The sequence below is a fragment of the Tiliqua scincoides genome, chromosome 4 (genome assembly GCF_035046505.1).
Source record: "Tiliqua scincoides isolate rTilSci1 chromosome 4, rTilSci1.hap2, whole genome shotgun sequence".
NCBI classification, from domain to species: Eukaryota; Metazoa; Chordata; class Lepidosauria; order Squamata; family Scincidae; genus Tiliqua; species Tiliqua scincoides.
The window spans coordinates 75,052,617-75,078,199 of record NC_089824.1 but is presented as its reverse complement, the minus strand read 5'-3'; the positions used below and the strand labels follow the sequence as shown (position 1 = coordinate 75,078,199).

General features: G+C 44.7%; 1 protein-coding gene across 3 annotated transcripts in view; it reads right to left on the bottom strand.

Annotated features, from left to right (window-relative positions):
- KIF13A (kinesin family member 13A) overlaps positions 1 to 25,583 on the bottom strand; it is a 128,712-nt gene that overhangs the window by 39,588 nt on the left and 63,541 nt on the right. For all 3 annotated transcript variants that reach the window (XM_066623208.1, XM_066623209.1, XM_066623210.1), the window contains exons 15-17: positions 8,142 to 8,228; positions 6,378 to 6,544; positions 3,491 to 3,701 (exon numbers count right to left, since the gene is read on the bottom strand). In XM_066623208.1, coding sequence (XP_066479305.1) covers positions 3,491 to 3,701; positions 6,378 to 6,544; positions 8,142 to 8,228 — 465 coding nt within the window. The remainder of the gene's footprint in view (positions 1 to 3,490; positions 3,702 to 6,377; positions 6,545 to 8,141; positions 8,229 to 25,583) is intronic.

The following is a 25,583-nucleotide window of genomic DNA, read 5'->3' as shown; positions in this document are numbered from 1 at the left end:
AACCCTACCTATACCTTAGTGGATTCTGAATAACAATTCTGAATTAAACACATCTATATATAGGTGGGGCCTCGGTATCCGTGAGGGATTTGTTCGCAGACCCCCACAGATACAGAAAACCATGGATAAACATAACTGTGGTTCTCGGCCCTTTAAACCCTCCAGAGGACGTTCTGAAGGCCACAGAGGCTATGCATGTCCACCTGCAGCCTATGCAGGCTTCAGAATGGCTGGAAAGTCCCCCCACCACAAAAAAAAAGACAAGAAAAAGAAACACACTACTTCTGGTTTCCAGAGGGAAACTGGAAGTGATGTTTTTAATGCCTTATAAGGCGTTGGGCGGCCCAGGGAAGCCTGAAGAAAATGTCTCAAAACTGGAAGTAGCTTTTTTGTGGGTGGGTGTGCTTTTTGGCCATTCTGAAGTCCGCAGAGGCCACGGGCAGACATAGGCAGCCTCTGGAGGCTTCAGAAAGCCTTCCGGAGGTGACCAGTGCTCAGAAAGCTTTCTGGAGATGACCAGAGCAGTGCTCCTGTCCCTTTTGGAGGTTCAGGTTGGGCCAAGTCTGGCTCAATGCAGGTCTGAGGGACCTGCCTTGAGCCATATTCAGATAAGTAGGCAGCACCTGTACTGTGAACTATGTAAAAAAGCTGTTTTTTTCCATCTGGCTAGATCAGCTGTTTTCAACCGCTGTGCCGCAGCACAATGGTGTGCTGCGAGACAGCCTCAGGTGTGCCGCGGAGCCAGTGAAGGCAGGCAGCAGGCAGCAGCCGTGTGTGGGAGAAGCGGCTGAGTTGACCTCATGTGGCAGTGGCAAAAAAGGAGCAGCCACAGCTGCTTTGCATCTCCTGCTGCTGAGCAAGAGGAAGGCTGCAACCCAATCCTCATTTACCTGGAAGTAAGCCCCATTGACTATTATGGGACTTACTTCTGAGTAGACACACCTAGGATTGGGTAAAGTCCATTGTTGTCTGCCCTGCATGCCAATTGGGCAGCAAGAGAAGCCTGGAGGAGGTCTGGACGGACTGAGTGAGAACGAGGGAGCCGGGGCAGGCAAGCAGGTAGGAAGCGAGCGAGTCTGCTGAGGCCACCAGCCTAAGAATGGGCTGGCTCTTTTTTCTGAAATACAGAAGCAGGCAATTGGCAGTGCGGGGGGGGGGGAGAATGTGAGGCAAGTGATTCTGGACCTTTGGAAGGTGCAGACAAGTGAAGGGAGGGACAGTAAGAGAGGTGCTAACTGCAATTATGAGATGGGGGAAATGTACCTTTGGGAAGAGGAGAGGAGGAGAGAGAAGTGCCAATTGCCTGCTCCTGTATTTGAGAAAGAAGAGTGCAACCAAAAGCCCAATCCTAGGCATGTCTATTCAGAAATAAGTCCTACAGGCACACACCCCCAATCTCATAATTGCAATTAGCACCTCTCTTCCCCCCTCATTTGTCCCCAACTTCCAAAGGTCCAGAATCACTTGCCTCACAGTCTCTCTCACCCACTCCAGCTGAATCCTGCAGTTGTTTCAATCATGTCTCTTCATTGCCCTCACCCCACATCTCTCCACTATGTGTTCAATCTGACCTCTCTGCCAGCACTTTCTGGCATAACACGGGACTTCAAAACATTTTCCTCCTTTCCAGAATCAATATACTTTCCTCTCCAAGCTTCTTGTTAGTCTTTGGCTGCAATCCTAACCACATTTTCCTGAGAGTAAGCCCCATTGAACAAAACAGGACTTACTTCTGAGTAGACCTGGTTAGGATTGTGCCCTTTGACATGTAATGATTTAATTGTATTAATTATATCAATTAAAAATTAATTGTAATGTAGTAATTTAATGAAAGTAAAAAACTGGGAGTGCGCCTTGACAATTTTAGTGCCTTGACAGCGTGCCATGCACTGAAAAAGGTTGAAAATGGCTGGGCCAGATTAATCAGCTAGTTGAATGTCAACTAGTACATCCCTGATGTCCAACTAGCAGTTTTCGTTCAGATTAATGTTTCCTCCTCTCGCATGAGGAAGTAAAGAAATCAAGGCAATGTTTGAATCCTTTTACTCTTTTATATATTTTTATATAGTACAAAATAGGATCAGACAGATTAAAAAGTTAGATAACTTCTGGAGATCAAGGAAAGTAATTCAGTTGTTGCAACAAATTTTATTTGACATTTTCAGATTTTCAGAAAAATGTCTGGGTGAAAAATCCCCTCCTCTTAAAGAAAGTACTCCAAAATTGTGGGAGATCCTTAACTCCTACAACAAACTGAGCATGCTCAGAGTTATATTAAGTCCACATTATGAAACCATGAGGCAAGCAGTCATACTCCCAAACACACACACACACACACACACACACACACACAAAAGAGAGAACACACCAACTGCCCAAAGAATATTTCTTGAGATTTTGAGTGGTTTCTCCACAAGATGATCTTCTCATGAAGAAGCAGCTGGGGGGGAGGATACTTCAGGGACTGCTCATCATGGCAGACCTGAAAATTTCTCCACACAACAAAGCTGCACTTTGTGCTAGAAGAAAAAGTCAGAGTCCCCCCACTGGCAAAAATACTTCTGAAAATGTGTGTCATATATACAACCACAGTGTATGGGCTGTTTTGGCAAACAAGAAAATGTCTGCAGAAAAACAGATTAGGGGGTTTAAGGCACAATAGTAGCTAGACCAGATTGCACTAAATATTATTATGCTTTAAGGGTTGTCTCTAAAGCAGCGAGAGAAGAGAAAATTTAAGCCATTTACAAAATATCAAATTATTAGACAGTAATGCATTTCATTTATGCAACTAAAACTTTGACTCATTGAGAAAAAAATGCAAAGTGTGCTACATTTTTATCAAGTAGACCTTTATTTAAAACTAATGCTTTATAGTTTATGTATCTGTCTACTGACTTCAGATTCAAAGTCTTCCAGCTGTGGAAGACTTGCACTGTTCTATACAAAAAATAAATTCTACCTACATCTATTTGAATAAAAGCTACAAAAATATCCCCTCTTCCACTTTTCATGAAAAGTTGCATGGGTGTTAGAAGGGAAATTTTAATGAATGTCCCATATCAGCCGCCCTGGGTCCCTTTGGGGAGAAGGGCGGGATAAAAATAAAGTTTATTATTATTTTATTATTATATCAGGGCTGAAAGGGAAGATAAAAGTTCTTTTAACAGTCAAACAACTAAAGAGTTTCAGTGCTAATATTATAGCTATCTGTAGAAGGAGATGGGTATGAATGCACTCAAAACAGGCAAAGTCACCAATTAAAAGGGACAACATTCTAGACACTTTCAAAATATTCAGCAAAGTAAGCGGGAGGGAAGAGGTTGTCCCACAGTTAAACAATATGCAGTTTGAATAGGGTTAAGCTCTAGTGCCACTAACAATACGAAAAAGAGTGAGTGTTCTTTAGCAGATTCTTAGAATTATAGTTTTCTCCATCCACCATATTCTGCCTTGACTACTTATGGTTTAAGCACAAACACGTTCTCACCTCTCTTCTGACCAGAGGTTCATTTTCTGCTGAGCATTCTGGGCAGCTTCCGAAAGCCTCTCACTACAATGCTGATATCGCCTTTCTGGAGAGAGCTGCTGCCGAAGCTGCTCTAGCTCACGTTCATACATCATCCGCTGCTCCTCTAAAGCACTACGCTTCTCTTCCAAGTATTGTTTTTCCAAAACCTGGACTGCATGTTGCACTGGATCTAGGAGATAGAGAGGAAGCCCCCACTTCTTAGATACAACACCACAATGCTACTATTAATATTCACATGATAAAGTATGCTGTGTTATTTCTTAATTCAGGTAAGCATTTACCCCACAGCTACAATGATCCAAAGGCAGAATAAAGAAGAAGTTACAATGCCTCATTTTCTTTTAGTTAAACTAAAGTGCCTCTGGTTTAGTCTAAGAGGGAGGAGAAGCTGAACACCTAGGGGAGAGAAAAAGACTACTAGTGCCTTGCCTTCCTCTACAGATAGTTCCTGGATTGGCAAGAAATGTGAACCAAAGGGCTTGGCCCTTGGCTCTTAGCCTAAGATCAACACCAAACCCCTCCAGGACATCCGTGGAGGGCTCTGCCATCAGCCCTCTTCTTCAAGTGCAGGGAGACTGCAAGAGACAGGGGGAATGTGGCGGTGGCGCAGTATAATTCCAGCTTACCCAGGGTTTATCAGTCTCTGCCTTTGTGGATTGTGTTGTGTTCTGTGGTATGAGCATTTGCCCAGGCTGATTCATGCAAATGGATTCACACCTAGCAGTTGCTACAGATAACTCTAAAGGTTCTAGAGTTGGCGACTATTCTCTCTCCCCACTTCATCCAATCCCAGGAAGCCTGTTGATATCCTAAAGCAGCAGAAGACTCAATGAGTGTCAAGAAACTGAAGTTAAATCTGGACATGACAGGTGTTTTTGGTCTGAAGAACTAAGATGCAGGCATTGGACTATCAGCCTGTTCTAAATTGGATTGCACTTCCTCTGCAGGAGCAAGTGTGCAGCCTGGGTGTCCTCCTGAACTGGGGGTGGGGTGGGCTTTTGGTCAGCTTTGACTGGTGTGCTGGCTGCAATCTTACCCAAGTCAGGCAGACCTGATCACAATTAGTGACATCTAGATAACTGCAATGCAAAATTACATGGTGCTGTCCTTAAAGGCTCTTCAATTCAAACTGCAATTAGTGCAGAACACAGCAGCCCATGTTATCATGGGACTGGGCGGTTTGACTTGGTTGAGTCACTACTTCTAAGGCTGCTTGGTTTGTTTCTGGACACTATTCAAGGTGCTGCTAATGACCCTTAAAGCCCTTTACAGCTTGGGACCAGCATATCTAAAGAACCACCTTTTCCTGTATAAGATATACCACCCCCAAGGTCATCTAGTAGGGTCCTCTTGCATGGGCCACCACTATGCACGAAGCACAACAAGGGGGACGGCCTTCTCCATGAAGGCAACACAGCTCTTGAACAGCCTTCCACTAGAGCTAAGAATGGTCCCTTCCCTGCTGTCCTCCCACAAAGACTCTTGTTTGCCAAGCTTTCTCCCTCTAGTTGTCTTTCGTTCTTGAATTTAGCTTTTTGTCATGAATGTTATGTTTTGAATGCTTTTTTATGAATGGTCCTTTTTGCACTGTGATTTTATTGTTACCTTAACTGTGCTTATTTTTACTGAATTTTATTTATTTAATAGTTTTTTTTAACCTGCCTTTCCTCCAAAGCAGCTAACAATAATATAAAAACCATAAAATATAAATACATCATTAAAACTATAAAAACATACTAAAACAGCCCATCACATACAGACCTCAGCATAACCTAGAAACAGTATTAAAACATCAGGAATCTTCAATTAAAAACCCCGCAACACCAAGCCCCATAAAATATAAAAAGCAGACCACAGAAAGTACCATAAAAATATATAGTCACAATAAAATATCAAGCAGCGTTAAAAAAATGACAGGAGGTGGCTCAATTCATACACAAAAAAAAACAACGAACAACATATCCCTCACCCACTCTCAAGTAACTCCAAACAAAAGCATTTTTAACCCCTGTGAGAACACACCAAGGGGGTACATCTTAATTTGCCAAGGAAGGAGTTCTATAACTGCAGCACCACCATGGAGAAGACCCTACTTATTAATCATTGCTCCCCCCAACCTCTGGCAGGAACAGTACACAGAAGAGTTCTCTCTGAAGATCTAAGCAAATTTGGTGGAAAGGAGAAATAGAGCTGAGCATCATCAGCACATTAATGGCACTCTGTTTCTAATCCCTGGGTGACCTCTTCCACAGCAGTTTAATTTAGATGTTATATAGCATGGGAGATAGCCTAGACCCCTGTGGCACCCTACCCCACAGTAGCCACAATCCTGAACAGGCATCCCCCACTACCACCTTCTGAAATCTGTTGGTCAAGAAGGGGTAAAATCACAGTAAAACAGTGCCTTCAAGTCTCAATTTAGACAACTATCCTGAACGGACATCATGGTTGATGGTGCCAGAAACTAGTGAGAAGTCTAGTAGGTCCAATATGGATGCCTCATTGGTGCAGGTCAACCGCTAGGGCAACTAAGGATGTATCTGTTCCAAAACACAGCCCGAAGCCAAACTGAAAAGGATCCGGACAATCCCTTTTATCATGTTTTAATTATTGGACGCCACCTCAGGCATCGTTTTTTTCAAAGGTAAGGTGGGGTATAAATTTTTTAAATAATTTATAGGGTCTCCTACAGAGAGGGGGGCAGAGTTGGAAAGGGTTTAGAAAATGCATACATTTCTATATACATTTCTTACAAGAGAATAGATTAACAGACTTTCTACTGTGGGTCTAGACACATGTGCTCCTGTTTTTTATTTTCAGTATCTCTGAGCAATCATTTTCTTACCATTGCTATTGAGCGTTTTCATTATAACTTCCATCTGTGCAAATTCATAATTATAGTCTGGTTCTGAAGAAGCTTCACTAGCTGCATCCAGATCATGCTCTGTTAACAGTGTTTCTTTTTCAGAGTCTTTCAACCAATCTCGTCGCTTCCTCTTAGGTAGATTGATTCTATTTAAGAGTTAACATAATACTTATTAAAACTCCTAGCAAATTCTGAAACACATATAAGATTTTCTCCCTCTGCTCGTGACTTTGCCATGAGCAAAGTCTTGGCTTCTATAGATTCTGAGGTTACAATTGATACACACTGGAAGAATCACGGCCAGAGTGAAAAGGGATGCAGGCTTATTCCAAAACAAAACAAAGTTTAGATAGCACACTGTAGTTCCTGAAAACTGCACAAAGTAAGAATAATGGGTGTGTGTAACCAACACAGTGTACCTCAGTCGCTCAGTACTCAACTTTCCTTTGTGACAGCCAGTGGGCTCAGTCACCTCATGCAAGCCTCTATGTGGCTGTAGGAAGTTCTGGGAGTTGGCTGTGGCCTGACAGGGGACAGAGCAATTATATCACTCAGCACTGCTTGCCTGGAAGATGCTGACAGCTGGAGTCTGGCCAAATGCAGAGGAGCGAGTGTCAGAAGCAAGAGAAGATTGAAGGAGACAAAGGCAAGGAGGAAAGAGAAGAGAGCATTAACAAAGAGAGGAAGGAGAAGCAAGCAAGTCAAGCTGTGAGAGAAGATGAAAAGGAAAGAGGTGGAGGGAGACTGAGGAGGGAAGAAGTAAGAAAGGGAGAGAGAGAGAAGATGACCAAACTCTGCGGGGTTTGGAAGGAACAAGAGCTATATCTACCCCTTTGCTGACAAGCTACTAGTGGATAGAATCTCTTAGCATTCACCAGCCAGAAAGCCTGGAACTGATGTCTATTGGCAGGTGCTTAAGGAAAGCCCCTGGAGTTCCTCTCCCTGCAGAGTGGAAGCAGACCTTCTGTGCCTGGGAGATTTTAAGAACCTGAGAGCGGCAGAAAGTAGGAAGCTCTCACACCAGCTATACCACTTCAAAGAAGCTCCCTGTGACTGGCTCCAGACAAATGGCATTGTGGACTATCCCCACTTAAGGAGAGCTTGTACTTATAAAAAAAGATCATCTTGAATACTCCCCTGCCTTTAAGCAGCCACCTGCTAGTCATTATCACCCAGGGGCCAGATGTGGACAGGTCATATATTAACCCACACCATATGTGGTCTGTCCCCTTGGGATGAGCTCAAGGAAGCAAGTGTACCATACTGCCTATCAAGCCCTTGTGGTTTTATGGAATGCCAACAAATATGGAGCATCTAGGATGTGAGAAAGCTTCTTTTCACCAACAGACAGAGACAGAGAATAATGCACTATGTTGTTATTCCTCCCAGTATCGAGTTGCATGTGGTTTCTGTTTTTTTAATCAAATTTTCAAACATTAAATAAGAAATTTTCTACCCTACAATGTTTAATCTGCCACAGTTAGTGCAAGCTGTTTGGTTGAAGATCATGTCAGTAGTCATGCTGCTTAGCACTTACTCTTAAATGACCATCAGTCAAGTCTTGACTAGAAGTTAGACTAGGTTATCTTCATTTTTGAGGAAGTCTGCTTACAATCTAAAATTGTCACAAGGAGACAAAGGGTGGTGGCAGAAGTACGGATAAACTGGGGAAGTATATGCACTTATTTCAAGTAAGCTTACTTGGGCTTAATTACTGTAGGGAGAGAAATAAAAATACGTTACCTAAAGAAGTGATTGTTTCCCCATAAGATTCTATCTCCGTGCCACAGCTGAGTCACAGAACACACCAGTGTGCCATTTACACAGGATCTGAAATTAAAACATTGAGAATGAGACCATAACTATCCTCTAATCTTTTTGCAAAAGATAAATAACCTGAAGTAGCACAACTCCTTCCTTAACAGTAGTTGCACCTGTTCTTCTAGGGAGTGGGAGAGATGCTAGAATTTTACTTGGCTGTCTGGAACTATCTTAGAGAGAAGATCTTTCTACATGCAAAAGGACAAGTGAGCATTTTGCTTCATGGTCTAAAAAGCATATACAAATACCTCAGTGGGAAGAATGAAGAAAAATGCACATTATGCAGTACAATATGTGCCATCCATGGAGCGTAGCTCACGTTTTGAGAATTCTGCATTCTAGTGTTCGCAAAATTTGAGGTAAGCCTCATTGGAGAGGCATGAGAAGCTTTTAGAAAAGGAGCAGTCTATTACCATTTTCACTTCCAGTGTTTCCATATGTGTTGAACTAGGTCAGGGGTGTGAAACAAGACCTATGGGCCAGATACAGCCCACAGAAGCTCTTTATCTGGCTCCCACTGAATTAGGGTCTCTCAGCTCTGCCCTTTCAGCAATGCTGCTTCTGCCAAGGTGTCACTTCACAGACCACCTCTCAGCAGCTGAGCTGTGAAGTGATGCCTCAGAAAAAGCAGTGCTGTGAATAGGGTGGCTCAAGTGAATAATTGGCCTCTCCCATAACTTGGAAATATGATCAAGATCCGCAAATTTTCTCTTCTGTCTTTTGCAGTTAATAAATTGCTACAGGAGAACGAGGTGCTCATTTCTGCCATCACCTGCTTGATGACATCATTTTCTTGCTTAATGATGTCACTACCAGCTCTCACAGCAGGCAGCATAAATGCTATTTGGCCTGCTACATGAAATGGGTTTCACACCCCTGGACAGCAAAGGGTCTGCCAACTCTCCTACAGTTATTGGGTTGAGTTCAAAGCACAGGTACTTTTACTGAGGGAGGGATCCTTTGGAACAAACTCACTGCTAGATAATGTCAAGTGCACTCGTGTACCAAGGGGGATCATCCAGGGGGTAGCAGTGTGACCCCCTCCCCTCCCCACCTTTTATTTTTTTCAACAGGCCTTTTGACAGCCAGGGAAGCCGCTCACAGCCTCCCCCCCCCCCCAAAGATCCTCTGAAGCCTCCACAGGATCCTCTGACACCTTCAGAAAGCCTAAAAACATCACTTCCCGGTTTTGGTGAAAACCAGAAGTGACATTTTTAGGCCTCCAAGAGGCCTCAGAAAGCCTTCTGGCAGCCTCTCTGGTCCTCAAGAAGCTGCCAGATGTGCCAGGTGGGAGTGGGGTGGCATTTTGTGGTCCAGGTAGCACAGGGGCCAGGGTCTCAATTGGTTAAGTGCCCCAAAGAAGATGCTGTAGTTTTCTACCCTTTTCATGTACTTGTCATTTCTTTATGGACCTAACAGCAGGATGCAGGTCAACCAGGTAAAAATGCTCTCTTTTTAGCATAGATATCCATAGTTCTGAGATCACATTGTCAGAGGAGCGCATTATTTAACAGGTGATTTTTTTCCTTGATTCAGAACAAGGTTTATGAGGAGAAACTGCTGATCTAGTTCTTTTAATCTCCCCAGGTCAGATATGCATGAAATATAAGCACAAACCTTGAATTCAGTACTAAACCATGAATGTTCTAACAAGAGGCTGATTCCTACTGACAAACAATTACTACTGCTGTAGCAGCAGTTCCTTGCTCTAAACAGGGAAGATAGAGCTTCTATTTTAGCAAGGCCACATGAACGCTGAAGTAATTGGGTCACAGGCTGTTCACTGTAAGCAGTCTGTACAAACCTAGTTATAATCTCTTTAATGAGACTTGTGCATATGGCACTTCTTCAGTGACAAAAATTCTTCAAAAAAACAGGTTACTGTATCTCAAGAAAGTTTATTCCCCATTAGACATAACTAAAAGAATAAAAACGCATTTTAACAAGTTTGAGAAATATTTGTAGAGGCAGCTTTTGAATAAACTTCTCTTTGCCTTTAAAATTTAGTCCCACGAAACTAGGGAAATTAGTCGTCTAACAACTAGTTTTCTCACAGGCAACATTTAATAGTTATCTTCTCCTACTTTTACAAAAAAGTCTCAAATACACTAGCCTGAAAACCACATTTCAATTTGTTTCCCATCTATATGCTACCTTCAGGTTCAGAGGAAATAGCTGGAGAGACCTATTAGTCCACATGTCCCACTCGTGGGTTTTTCAGAAGCATCTGCTGGGCCACTGTGGGAAACAGTATGCTGGGCTTCTGGTCTGATCCAGCATGGCTCTTCTTATATCACAAAGGTATTACTTTCAATCTTTGTGAGAATCAGCACTGAAATGACTCATTCATTATCTATCTACTCTTTAATCCAGTGAGTTGGGGTGATTGTTCTGAGCATGGCGGTGGCAAGACTGTTCTGCCCCAGAGTCACCATTCGTCAAGCCTCACACCGGAGAGCCACTTCCACTGTGTGTCGCTCCAGAAAGCTCTGCACCCTGATTTCCCAGTGGAAGCCGCTCTCTGGCTCAAGGCTCTGAGAAGATTGGGTGTGATGTGGTAAGGCCTCACCACTGCCACACTCAGAACTATAATGCCAGCGCACCAGATCCATCCCTTGTGCCAGAGTTTGGAGACCCATGGAGTAGAGAAAGACTGTATGATTGCTCAGTGACAAATTTGCTAGGCAATTTGGTGATAAAATTGCTTGCATTTACCATGACACAGACTCCACATTGACAGTATCTATTGATGCCCCCCGGCATCTGTTGGTTCAGCTGTTTTGGAATCTTTTCATCCTGTGCAACCTGAGGAAGTGGAGCGGATCCTTTGGAGTGTAAGGTCAGCTCCTTGCCCACTCGATTCTTCCCAGCATGACTTATAAGATCTGCCCAGTGGCAACTCTGGTCGACTGGGTTAGGAGGGTGGTTAATGTGTCACTTAAAGAAGGGGTGCTGCCAGTGGCACTGAAAACAGCAGTGGTGCACCCCTCTTAAAGACGCATTTCTTAAATCCCACCATACAAGATAATTTCTGGCCTATGTCCTGGGTAAGGTGCCTGAGCAGATGGTGGCATCCCAGCACCAGAGGGTCCTGAATGTAACAGAATACCTGCATTCTTTTCACTCCAGGCTGGGCTTTGAGATGGCCACAGAGGACAACCTATGCCAGGTACTAAACAAGGGAAATGTGTTCTTGTGGGTCCTGCTTCCTGTTAGTCACATTTTCTTGACAACGCTAGATCCCCAGGATTGCGCCGGTCAGGGGGGCTGCAGGGGCTTGATTGAACTTACCAGAGCCTCCTGCAGCCTCCTGGGGGTGCAGGGAGCCCTGTGCGACCTTCTGCAGGGCTCCCCGCAGCTTCAGAAGTGAAAGTGGAGCAATCGCGCTCCACTTCCGCTTTAGTGGAGGTGGGGTGCGATCACTCTGCTTTCACTTTCAAAGCTGAAAGTTTCCCCATAAGGGGAAACAGGCCAGGGCCCACAGACTGGGGCGTCGCAACACCCCAGTTTGTAAAGCCCTGTGTTAGGGGATGGTGGGGAACAACATCAATGTTGCGCACCCAGGAAGCAGGAAAGGGATGAGACATTCTGGAAAAGGATAGCTTTGTGTGGGGAAAAGGCAGTTGGAATGCTGGAAAAGAACAGTTAAAAGAGGCAGTTGGAAAAGAACGTGCAGGACAGAGACAGTTCCTTTGATGAAAAAAACAGCTGAGGAGATGCTGACAACGGCTGAGGTATATGAAAAGCATTCTCTGAAGACCATCTGGAACGCCCCACTGAGGAGCAAACCTCCTGTAGAATATGTTAATACTTGCCCCCACCGTTGTAAAGTTTATAGTGAAATATTTATTTATTTTATTTTATTTTATTTTCCAAAAACAGCTACAAACAAAACACACTACACATAACACACAACACAAAAAACATCATTACACAAAAAAGAAGACAAAAGGTGCAGGAAATCATACATCACCATCGTATATTACTAAAACTAATAAATTATTACATATCTTAATCAATTTCTTCTTCTAAATTTACCTCTCAATAACATTTTTCATCCATAATTCATGTATCATATCATATCAAATATAATATATATGTAATGCAATCATCTAAATGCACTATCATGTATTTCTAAAACTTCATTTTCAACCAAGCATAAAAGGGTTTTTTCCATTACTCTATTTGTATAGGCCTTCGTTATCGATCCAAAATTTCCGAATGTCTGTCCATCTTTGCCACATTCATCACTTTCTCTATTAATTCATTTTTCCTTGGTATTTTAAAATCCTTCCAATATCTAAGATATAAAATCCTAAGATATAAAATCATAATAACCAGGCATACATTGTTTCCTTTATCTATAATATCTAAAATAATATAAAATTTGCTACTCTAGTAAGTTTCTTATTTTGCTTCCAGATCTGTTCCCATTGATCTACTGCGATATTATGGCCTATATTTTGCACACATGTTATCATGCATTGTCTTACTATTTCTTCTTGCAACCCAAAATCCAATAATCTATCTTGTAATGCATATATTTATTTTGATCTCAATCTTTCTTTAACATAAATGGCAACTTTTTTTAATCTGAAACCACAAAAACTTCTAATTTTTTATTCACCAACAATGCCCTATTCATTAGACATCACGTTTCTCATCACATCTTCCTCTCTTTTTGTCTTTTTCTGGTTGCTATTGGTGAGCGCCTCTTACTCGCTCCTCTAGGCTCTTCCCTCTCCAATTCATCTGTTGTTTTGAAATCATCTGATTTCTTTTCATCCGACTCCATTTCTGGTCCATATTCTTCTAGTTCTTTTCTTCTTGATTTCTCTTCCTTTTTTATCTTGTCTTTCATCACTGTACTCAAGAAGTTTTCTGCTTTCACTATTGAATTTATGTTATATCTCTGTGTCCGATATTGAAAAAACATAGCTTCCGGAGAAAGCCGTCTGTATGGCATTTGCTTTTCTCTTAAAAATTTTGTCAGGTTTTCATATTCTTTTCTCTTCTTCCTCACTCTCCATGGAACATGTCTTAAAATGTTGACTTTGTTATCATCCACTGTCCATTCCTTTTCCTGTGAGGTCTTCAGTAATTTATCTCTGTAAAAGGTTCTGATGAATTTCACATGGATTTCTCTTGGTAATTCGTGTTTTCTCAGATAAAAAGTGCTCACTCTTTTCACTGAGTCCAATTCTTTAGATACCTCCTCCATCGGTGTATCAATCCATTCTGACATTAATCTAACAATCCGTAGCAATGTATTTTCTCCTTTCTCTTCGGGTATATTTTGTATCCTCACCACTCAAGCTGCACTATCCATTTGAATTTCCATTAACGCTGTCTCTGCATCATGCTGATTTTTTTCTATCTCCGATATTTTACCTTGATCTTTTCTTATCCTTTTTCTCAATCTCTCAATCTTTTGTTTATTTTATTCTGATGGAATTTTCACCTCCATCAGTTGTCCACTAAGTTCATCTAATCGTTTAGTTAAAGCATCCACACTAACTTGAGTTTGAACAGATTGGTTTGTTAGTTGCTGTACCATCACCAACAGTTTTTCTATGTTGTCTTGCACAGTCTGTTTCCAGTCTTTCCCTTTCGGTTCCTCTTGTACTAATTTTCCAAGTCCCGTCTCAGACACCGGTGGACCTTGAATTTTCACTGTTTGCCTGCCATCTTTGTTCTTCCTTCCTGTAAAGCTCAAATATCTATCATCAAACAAATCACTTTCACTTTCTCTTTCAATTATCTATACATCACATCACATCAACAATCAATCCTCTGGTCACTCATCAACAATAACAAAAAAATTAGTCAAGTAAAACCTTCTGCTTGCAATGTTCTTTAAGACCACTAGATGTCCTCAGCATATTATCTTCCTTGCTTCAATTACAGACAGAAATCAAATTCTTGCAATGTCTTTTTACATCCACTAGATGGCATTCAATGTCACTGGTGCTAGTTTAGTTTATATTTCTCTTATGTTGTTTATAGTTGTAGCCTTGGCAACACCATTCCTCAATCCTTAGGAATGTCAGCTTTTTCAGCCAGCTCTTTCAGGCAATCCAACAGCTCTTTCAGGCAAACTCAAATCTTTCAGGCAATCCCAAATCCAAATCCCAAATAAAACCAAAGCAGTAAACGCTCCAATACACAAACTTTCCAAGGACAGTTAAATTGTAATCCACCGAAATTCAAAGTTGTAAAGTTATAGTTATATTTTCATATATCCATAACAAGCTTGGTAAATTTCTTCTACGATTTCTCCTCACACCGATAGACAGCTGGGGGGGGAACCTTCCCCCCTCCTCTTCTCAGGGCAAGAAAACAAATCAGGTAATCAATTACTCAGTCAACGCCAGACATACACAAACGGAGTAACACTTACTTAAGTCTTTCAATGTCTTTCCCTGCTGGGGCCTTCAGCTTGAGTTCAGCATGAATTCTTCACCACTGCTGCCAAGACGGCGGAATCTCCTGGGAAAGCCCCCCGGCCGGGACTTATCTCCTCAGGAATTGTGCCATCACATGGAGGAGTTTGTCTCTCCTGACAAATAATCCTCGGATCTTCTCAGATCCACAGTTTTTGGGGAAAAACAGAGTGCCTTTCAAGAGCTCAAGAAAGACACGTCTGCTGGGCTGCTGGCTGGCCCCTCCCTCTCCTATAGTGAAATCTTTAGAAGAAATTCTACTGTAACACCGTAGTTTGATGGGGACCAAGCACTAACCTGCCAAGTCCAGCTGCTAAAGAAACTGGCCACCATGTTACCAAGTGACAAAAGGGGGTTCAGCACCCCTTTCACATGACATGGTGGCAGTGACGGAATTATGTGGGGATGCTTTCTCCTATCAACTTCATGGGCACAGCTGGTGTTGAAGTCTGGTGCACAGTATAATTAGTAAGGGCTACAGTAGTGTATATGGAGGCTTCTGGATCATTGAATGTGCTGGCTCTGGCTGCAGCAGCGACATTTGAAGGTGGAAGAGATGGAGCAGAGAGTGCTGTGGGGGGCACAGACTGTGCTACCACATTACATTTTTATGAGGAAATGAAGCATTGCTATTAGGAGACTATGGAAAGATGGTGGAAGGAGGATGAAGCAGAGAAAAATGAACAAAAGTTATTAGAGATGGAGGCTCTGATGAATTTTCCAAGTGCAAAGGAGGATAGGGAACAAGTAATAAAGCAACAGCCGCTGGTGTAATGGAAGCAGCCAACAGTACAGGTCCACAGGGAGAAATTATGGATGGAGGATGGGACAGATAAGAGGCGGGGATGAGAAGGAAGTGGAGACACTGGACAATTTTATTCAGGTGAGAGAGTAGATCTGTAGTGATGAGAGTTGTAGGAGCTTCGTAAACAAGTGGAGCCTCTAAAGAAAAAATGGGAATCTGAGCAGGAAACTATAGGCCGGTCAGCCTAACATCCATACCGGGTAAGATGGTGGAATGCCTCATCAAAGATAGGATCTCAAAACACATAGACGAACAGGCCTTGCTGAGGGAGAATGAGTATGGCTTCTGTAAGGGTAAGTCTTGCCTCACAAACCTTACAGAATTCTTTGAAAAGGTCAACAGGCATGTGGATGCGGGAGAACCCGTGGACATTATATATCTGGACTTTCAGAAGGCGTTTGACACGGTCCCTCACCAAAGGCTACTGAAAAAACTCCACAGTCAGGGAATTAGAGGACAGGTCCTCTCCTGGATTGAGAACTGGTTGGAGGCCAGGAAGCAGAGAGTGGGTGTCAATGGGCAATTTTCACAATGGAGAGAGGTGAAAAGCGGTGTGCCCCAAGGATCTGTCCTGGGACCGGTGCTTTTCAACCTCTTCATAAATGACCTGGAGACAGGATTGAGCAGTGAAGTGGCTAAGTTTGCAGATGACACCAAACTTTTCCGAGTGGTAAAGACCAGAAGTGATTGTGAGGAGCTCCAGAAGGATCTCTCCAGACTGGCAGAATGGGCAGCAAAATGGCAGATGCGCTTCAATGTCAGTAAGTGTAAAGTCATGCACATTGGGGCAAAAAATCAAAACTTTAGATATAGGCTGATGGGTTCTGAGCTGTCTGTGACAGATCAGGAGAGAGATCTTGGGGTGGTGGTGGACAGGTCGATGAAAGTGTCGACCCAATGTGCGGCAGCAGTGAAGAAGGCCAATTCTATGCTTGGGATCATTAGGAAGGGTATTGAGAACAAAACGGTTAGTATTATAATGCCGTTGTACAAATCTATGGTAAGGCCACACCTGGAGTATTGTGTCCAGTTCTGGTCGCCGCATCTCAAAAAAGACATAGTGGAAATGGAAAAGGTGCAAAAGAGAGCAACTAAGATGATTACGGGGCTGGGGCACCTTCCTTATGAGGAAAGGCTACGGCGTTTGGGCCTCTTCAGCCTAGAAAAGAGACGCTTGAGGGGGGACATGATTGAGACATACAAAATTATGCAGGGGATGGACAGAGTGGATAGGGAGATGCTCTTTACACTCTCACATAATACCAGAACCAGGGGACATCCACTAAAATTGAGTGTTGGGCGGGTTAGGACAAAAGAAAATATTTCTTTACTCAGCGCGTGGTCGGTCTGTGGAACTCCTTGCCACAGGATGTGGTGCTGGCGTCTAGCCTAGACGCCTTTAAAAGGGGATTGGACGAGTTTCTGGAGGAAAAATCCATTATGGGGTACAAGCCATGATGTGTATGCGCAACCTCCTGATTTTAGGAATGGGTTAAGTCAGAATGCCAGATGTAGGGGAGAGCACCAGGATGAGGTCTCTTGTTATCTGGTGTGCTCCCTGGGGCATTTGGTGGGCCGCTGTGAGATACAGGAAGCTGGACTAGATGGGCCTATGGCCTGATCCAGTGGGGCTGTTCTTATGTTCTTATGAAGAAGACAATAGAAATTATGATAGCGATCCAAAGAGAGGTGTGAGAATGGAGTACAAAAGGTGTGCCCAGTGAACTGAATTTTAGCAGCCAGTGATTGATGGTTTTGGAAGGCTAACTAGGACAGCTGAAAGCCCTAAGCCTGTCCCATGTGTAGTGATTGGATACTATACTGTATTGGCAACCTTCAGTCTCGAAAGACTATGGTATCGCGCTCTGAAAGGTGGTTCTGGCACAGCGTCTAGTGTGGCTGAAAAGGCCAATCCGGGAGTGACAATCCCTTCCACACCGGGAGCAAGTGTAGTCTGTCCCTGGTCTGTCTCCCTGGCTATGGGCCTTCCTTCTTTGCCTCTTAGCCTCAGACTGTTGGCAAAGTGTCTCTTCAAACTGGGAAAGGCCATGCTGCACAGCCTGCCTCCAAGCGGGCCGCTCAGAGGCCAGGGTTTCCCACTTGTTGAGGTCCATCCCTAAGGCCTTCAGATCCCTCTTGCAGATGTCCTTGTATCGCAGCTGTGGTCTACCTGTAGGGCGCTTTCCTTGCACGAGTTCTCCATAGAGGAGATCCTTTGGGATCCGGCCATCATCCATTCTCACGACATGACCAAGCCAACGCAGGCGTCTCTGTTTCAGCAGTGAATACATGCTAGGGATTCCAGCACGTTCCAGGACTGTGTTGTGTGAAACTTTGTCCTGCCAGGTGATGCCGAGGATGCGTCGGAGGCAGCGCATGTGGAAAGCGCTCAGTTTCCTCTCCTGTTCTGAGCGAAGAGTCCATGACTCGCTGCAGTACAGAAGTGTACTCAGGACGCAAGTTCTGTAGACCTGGATCTTGGTATGTTCCGTCAGCTTCTTGTTGGACCAGACTCTCTTTGTGAGTCTGGAAAACGTGGTAGCTGCTTTACCGATGCGCTTGTTTAGCTCGGTATCGAGAGAATGAGTGTCGGAGATCGTTGAGCCAAGGTACACAAAGTCATGGACAACCTCCAGTTCATGCTCAGAGATTGTAATGCAGGGAGGTGAGTCCACATCCTGAACCATGACCTGTGTTTTCTTCAGGCTGATTGTCAGTCCAAAATCTTGGCAGGCCTTGCTAAAACGATCCATGAGCTGCTGGAGATCTTTGGCAGAGTGGGTAGTGACAGCTGCATCGTCGGCAAAGAGGAAGTCACGCAGACATTTCAGCTGGACTTTGGATTTTGCTCTCAGTCTGGAGAGGTTGAAGAGCTTTCCGTCTGATCTGGTCCGGAGATAGATGCCTTCTGTTGCAGTTCCAAAGGCCTGCTTCAGCAGGACAGCGAAGAAAATCCCAAACAAGGTTGGTGCAAGAACACAGCCCTGCTTCACTCCGCTTCGGATGTCAAAAGGGTCTGATGTGGAGCCATCGAAGACAACAGTGCCCTTCATGTCCTTGTGGAAAGATCTGATGATGCTGAGGAGCCTGGGTGGACATCCAATCTTGGGGAGAATCTTGAAGAGGCCGTCTCTGCTGACCAGGTCGAAAGCCTTTGTGAGATCTATGAAGGCTATAAAGAGTGGCTGTCGTTGTTCCCTGCATTTCTCCTGCAGTTGTCTAAGGGAGAATACCATATCAGTGGTGGACCTGTTGGCTCGGAATCCACACTGCGATTCTGGATAGACGCTCTCTGCAAGTACCTGGAGCCTCTTTAGTACAACTCGGGCAAACAGCTTTCCTACAACGCTAAGGAGAGAGATGCCGCGGTAGTTGTTGCAGTCACCCCTGTCACCTTTGTTCTTGTACAGCGTGATGATGTTTGCATCCCTCATGTCTTGAGGTACTCCACCTTCTCTCCAGCAGAGACAGAGGATTTCATGCAGCTCAGTGACGATGATCTCTTTGCAGCATTTTAGGACTTCAGCAGGGATGCTGTCTTTTCCAGGTGCCTTGCCAAAGGCAAGGGAGTCCAGGGCCACGTGAAGTTCTTCTAGGGTTGATTCACTGTCAAGCTCTTCCAGCACAGGCAGGCACTCAATGTTGTTCAGTGCTTCTTCGGTGACTACATTTTCTCTGGAATATAGCTCAGAGTAGTGCTGCACCCAGCGTTCCATCTGCTGCGCCCGATCCTGGATGACCTCACCTGTGGCAGACTTCAGAGGGGCAATTTTCTTCTGTGTTGGACCTAGGGCCTGCTTGATACCATCATACATCCCCTTGATGTTGCCCGTGTCAGCTGCTATCTGTATCTCGGAACAGAGCTGGAGCCAGTAGTCGTTAGCACATCTCCTGGCAGTCTGTTGGACTTTGCTGCGAGCAGTTCGGAGGACCTGCAGGTTGCGCTCACTGGGACAGGCCTTGTATGCTGCTTGAGCTCTCCTCTTTTCCTCAATGACTGGTGTCAACTCCTCAGAGTGGGCTTCAAACCAGTCTGCCGCCTTGTTGGTCTTTTTGCCGAATATGGACAAGGCGGTGTTGTAAACGGTATTCTTGAAATGTTCCCATCTGTTGGATGCGTTTGCGTCGGCCGGGCCTGGAAGAGATTCCTCAAGCGCTTGTGCAAATTCCTCCACTTTTCTCTGATCCCGGGTCTTGCTGGTATCAATGCGAGGTCTTCCTTCCTTTTTCGTGTGATACAGTCGCTTTGTTTGCAGTTTCACTCTGCTGCACACCAGGGAGTGGTCAGTGTCGCAGGCAGCACCATGATAACTGCGTGTGATCTTGATGCTGGGAAGGCTGGAGCGTCTGGTGAGGATCAGGTCGAGCTGGTGCCAGTGCTTTGATCTTGGATGTCTCCAAGAGACTCTATGTTGGGGCTTTGTGTTGAAGAACGTGTTGCTGACACAGAGACCGTGATGACAGCAAAACTCTAGCAGGCGTTGGCCATTTTCGTTCATCCTCCCAGTGCCAAACTGACCTAAGCAAGTGGGCCATGAACTGTTATCAGCACCAACTCTAACACTGAAATCGCCGAGGATGAACAATGGCTCTTTTACAGGGATTTTCTTGACAGTGGTGGCCAGGTCATCATAGAATTTGTCTTTGGCTTCTGCTGGAGACGACAGAGTCGGTGCATAAGCACTGATGAGAGTGATAGGTCCTGCTGATGACTGGAGCTGCAGGGACAAAATTCTTTCACTTCCCACAGTAGGTGGGATGATGGATTTCAGCAGGGTATTTCTGACCGCAAAGCCAACGCCATGTTCCCTGGTTTCGTTTGGTGGTTTTCCCTGCCAGAAAAATGAGAAATTTCTCTCCTTGACAGATCCGGAATCTGGCAGCCTAGTCTCTTGAAGGGCGACGATGTCCATCTGCAGTCTGCTCAGCTCCATGTCGATGACAGCTGTTTTGCGTGCGTCGTCTATTTCTTGCAGGTCATCAGAGAAGCCAGGTGTCATTGTCCTAACGTTCCAGGTGCCCAGCTTTAGGGCAGTAGTTTTCTGTTTTCTGTTGCATGGTGCAGAGTTGTCGATCCGCTTGTCGGTTTTCACCCTAAACCCCACGCACCCCATGAGGTTAACGGACCGTGGCGAGGCAACACCTTACTGGCTGGGGACTGCCCAGCTTAAGGCGGGCGGTAGCTGCCCAATGAGATGCAATGATCTCTCCCACCGTCGGAAGCAGCCCCTGGCGTCATGCTCTACGCCAATCAAGCAAAGACTTATAACCGGTAAACTGCTGCTTCCCGTGTTGTGCCGACGCCGTATGGCGAAGTTGGAGTGTCCTCTCCAGTGTGCGAAGCCTGGGTAAAGAAGGTATGGAGGATAGGCTGTTACCCATGCAGCAAATCCCCCCTCTCCACGTCGCTGGAATGGTCCAATGGAAAGGCAGAAGCCAATACGGTTGATTCCAGCGGCGTCGCAGGAGTTGCCAGAACGTGACTGTGTTCAGCCATGAACTGCCTAAGGGACTCCGGCTCCTGATTTTGCCTCGAGGTTGACTCCTGAAGCCTTTTCCAGAACTGGATGTAGCCACAAGGCAGTGGAGGTTTGAGGTCAGAGTTTCCTTCTCTTAGATGAGCTGCCTTCCTAGGCTGACGAGTCCCATCTACCCGATACTATATTGGATACTATAGAGCAGAAGGAAATGTGGTAAGAAATAAGATGATGGATGAGAATCCTACTCCTCAGGTTGGAGCTAAATATCTTGGAAAGGAAAATGGAACTGGATTAAGGGGGTGAGTTCCGTATGTCAGCATTTTGGAATGCTAGTAAGAGAAACAGGATTAATTTCCCCACAACAATCTCAGTGGAAGCAAAGGCAACAGGTGGTAGACACAGCTGGTTAGTTGCACGCGAGACGAATTCAACTGGACTTGGAAACAGTGAATAAACTTCATGCCAAGGAGTTGGTAAAAGAGAGGATGTGTAAGCCTGGTGGAGAATTCAGTGAATGGTGGTAAGTGGGCAGAATCCCTATGGAATAGAAGGCAAGTATAGCTGAGATGCAAACAGAATTTGATTATAAGAACTTTTCCAGGAACAGAACTGTTGCTGCCCCAAGAAAACATGAGTGAAGTTGGAAAAGAGGTTTCTGGGAAAGATGGGGTTAGATCAGCAATTTTCAACCTTTTTCACCTCATGGCATACTGACAAGCTACTAAAATTGTCAAGGCACACCATCAGTTTTTTGACAATTGATAGGTCACACCTCACTGCCAGGAGGGCCTCACGTCCCCCTATTAATAAATTAATCTCCCCCACACTCCTGCTGCACACCTATGGACCATTCACGGCACACCATTGTGCTGTAGCACAGTGCTTGAAAATCACCTCGTTAGACACTGATTGCATTGCTAGGTGCTGGAGTGAAGAAGGTGAAGGAGGCTGCAGTTGGGCTGTTAGAACTCTCGTCTAATTCTGCTAGGAATGAAAGTACCCCTCGAAGACTTAGTGAGTCAAAGGAAGCAAAGAAATGTACCCCAACTCCTTATTTGCCTCTTGAAAAGCAGGTTGGGGAAGAAGATCCATTTTGGAATGTTTATGATTTGTCTGGACTTTTCTTAGTACAACCTGAAATAAAGGACTCCCCAGAAGAATTGATACCTGATGTGGATGATCCATCAGGGTCTTTCTTATGGCAAACCAAAGTAAAACACTTTTCACATGACAGGTTATTGTGAGCTTGGGGGGTCAATCTAGGTATGAATTAGCTATGTGAGTAAGATATTTTAGAGGTACCAAGTTTTATGATATTAAAGCTAATTAGTTTTAGATATAAGTATCTGGGGCAAAAAGGCTGAAGGTATTCTTTTGAAGAAAGAGAGTTATTTTGGGATGTGGGATTATTTTGTGTCAAGAGAGTTATTTTGGGATGACGGAATCGGGTTTGTTCTGCATTGTCCACTATGACGCTAGAGATAGTGGGGAACAACACCTATGTTTTGTAAACCCAGGAAGCAGGAAAGGGATGAGAAAAGCAGGGTGACATTCTAGGAAAGGAGAATTGCGTGTGGAGAAAAGGCAGTTGGAATGTGGGAAAGAACAGTTAAAAGAGGCAGTTGGAAAAGAATGTTGGGGAGACAGTTACTCTTGTTATGGGCAGAACTTGAGAGGACCAGAGGGAAAACTGCTGCAGGAGAGGAGGCTGCAGTACCAGGAGAGGGAAGGTAGAGGCTGCTGTGTGCAAAAAAAGGGACTGCACAAGCAAGGAGCGGGGAGACCACCAGGGAAGAGCTGCTGTGAGGAACATTGGAGAGTGAGCTCTACAGAGGAAGGGGACCACCAGGGAAGCTGACCAGAGAAGGAGCTGCAGGAAGGAGTGAGCTGGGAGAGACCAAGCTGCAGAGCGGAGCTAAAACCTGAGAGCTGAGGAGAGAGCTGCAGCAAGGAGCCCCTGGGAGAGCCACTGATGACCAGGGAACAAACATCCAGCCTTTGCCTCAAGTCCTGCTGCCTCCTGCCTGCCTAGTGCCTGCCTGCCTGCCTCAGGTCCTCTCAATTGGAGAAATTTGGAACAAGGTTGTTTGTATTTGGTTCAGGTTCCATTCCTCACAATAAAAGCCTTGAACTCAGTTTAGGGTCAGTGGTTTCTTTTGATCCTGCATAACACTCTGAAGAAAAAATTGCTAAGCAAATGCTTGGGAAGGGTTGAGGAACACAAGAAGTATTCCCTGAAAACCACCCAGAACGCCCCTGAGGAGCAAACCTCCTGTAGAATATATGTTAATACTTATCTCACTGTTGTAAATTTTATAGTGAAACCTTTCGAAGAAATCCGTCCGTAGCGGTTTTCAGCAGGTGTCATGCGGCTCCTTATCAGCTGTGCCATGAGATAGTGGTGGGATGAGGAAGAAACACGTGCAAGGGGGGAGGAAGTAGCCTTTTTGTGCCCCATGTGCAGCCGCGTTTTACCTTGTGCAGCTTCGGGGGCTGAGAGCAACAGCGTTTCATCTCGTGTGACTGCACAAAGCCAAGAAGTAGCCAAGCAGGGACCGAAAGCAGCAGCATTTTGCCTTCTGCAGCTGCTCAGACACTTCTTAGCTTTGTGCAGCTGCTTGAGGTGAATTGCTGCTGTCTTCAGTCCCAGCTCGGCACAAGTTGAGACTCTGCTGCTGCTGCTCTTGGTTCCTGCTTAGCCTAGAGTGACAGTTCGCCATGCGTAGCTGTGCAAAGCCAGGATTTGCCGCAGGAACTAAAGACAGCAGCGTTTTGCCTTGTGTGGCTTTTCAGCAAAGGCAGGGGCTGAGAGCAGCATTTATCCTCGTGCAGCTGGAAAGAGCAAAGACGTGGCAGAGCGAGGACAGAAAACTGCAGCGTCTTGCATTGTTCAACTGTAAAGCGCAAAGAGGCAGTTGTGCAGGGGCCCCAAGCAAGGGCTTTGTGTCTCCTGTGCGCAGCCACTGAAGAAGCCTGTTATGAGCTCATCCTCCTTTGCATGCCCTAGATGTTGATCTTCTGAGAGTCTGTGTGTAATTCAAGGAAGTCCCTTCTAAAAACCTCTTCCATCCAGTGCTCCTGTCTCTTTACACTCTGCTATGTACTCATCACCTGCTGTGTGGTGGCTTTCCAACACCAAGCACAGGTTTCTACCTGATTTTTTTAATAGTTTAGTTATTGAACTTATCAGTTTTGATTTATTTAATCAAATGTCATTGATTAAAAGTTATAGAACTTTAACCACAATCTTAATACTTTTAAAATGATAAAATACGGGTGCAGCCTCTTTATCTGCGATATTTTTAACCGCGAATCTAACTCAATGGGGGTCCCCAGTTCATCAGTTTAATAAATAAATAAAATCAGTTTTATAAATGACTGAATGAAATTTAAATGAATAAATACATGTTACTTGGATCTTTTTTGTAACCAGCATGATACAACTAAGAACAAAAAGAAAATGTGACAATAACAAAGAAACAATGCCGTACTTAAACTGAGAAATGATATACAATGAGTAAAAGTGTCAGATATCTGACAAAAAATACCAGTTGCTGCAGTCTGGATAAAAATCTTGTGGCGGGCCGGATGTGGCCCCCCGAACAGCTGTTTGGAGACTCTTGACATAAAACAAAGATACAGTAATGGGTATGCAGGCCACCCTGGATCCACAGATAACTAGATCTGCGGATACGGAGGCTTGCTTGTATTAGGGGACAAGTATTTATTCTTTCTCCTCAAGCTTTCAGAAAAGTGAAAGCTCTCACTATATAATACATGCACATACACACACACTCACTCTCCCCCCCCCCCCCGTATAAATTGATCTCGCAGATAAGTCAAAGGCAACTTTGGAAAAAAAACCCAGTCATTTCATATGATTTGTGGATAAGTTGGGTTTGGGGGGAGGTTATTGCCTCAGTGGAGGCAATTACAGTGGGGCTACTGGATACTGCTGCAATGAAAGGTTCCACTCCATACAGGTTTCACTTATGTCCTCCCTTCAACCTGATGTGCTGCAACCAAACATGATACAGATTCATTCATACAGGCTTACTCCCTTTCTCCAACCTATAGAAGCTGTTGTTGCTGCAGCCAAATGTTCCATTCCATACAGCAGCGGTTCCTCTCTGGGAGTTTGGGAACTAGGGTAAGTATGTGGGGGGCAGGGGCAAAGGCAACAATGCAATTGCCACAATTGCATCGCTGCCATGGCCAAAAGGGGTTTTTGCAACTTACCTAAGCTATCACTGACCTCCAAGGGGTACGGGGAGCCCCCACAGATGCCTCTGCAGGGTTCCTCAAGCCTCTAAAACTCTTTTTAAAAAAAACCCATCACAACCCACTTCTGGTCTGTGAACACAAAACTGGGTGTGTGTTGCAATTTTTTTTAAGCATTTTGGAGGCTGCCTTTCCCATTACCACGCCCCTTAAGTGGGCAGAGGCAGGGCTTCTCTGTATGGGGGGGTCAGGATGCCCCAGTTTGGGAACCTCTGCCATACAGGCTTCCCCCTCTCAATCAACCCAGGCTGGTGTTGCTGCAAACTTACTCTGTGCAGCTCAGAAAATGCAGGTAGAGCATGAGTAATGGCTCTCTCTTTCTCTCTGGCATCTCTGCCTCCCAGGGTTGCCCTAA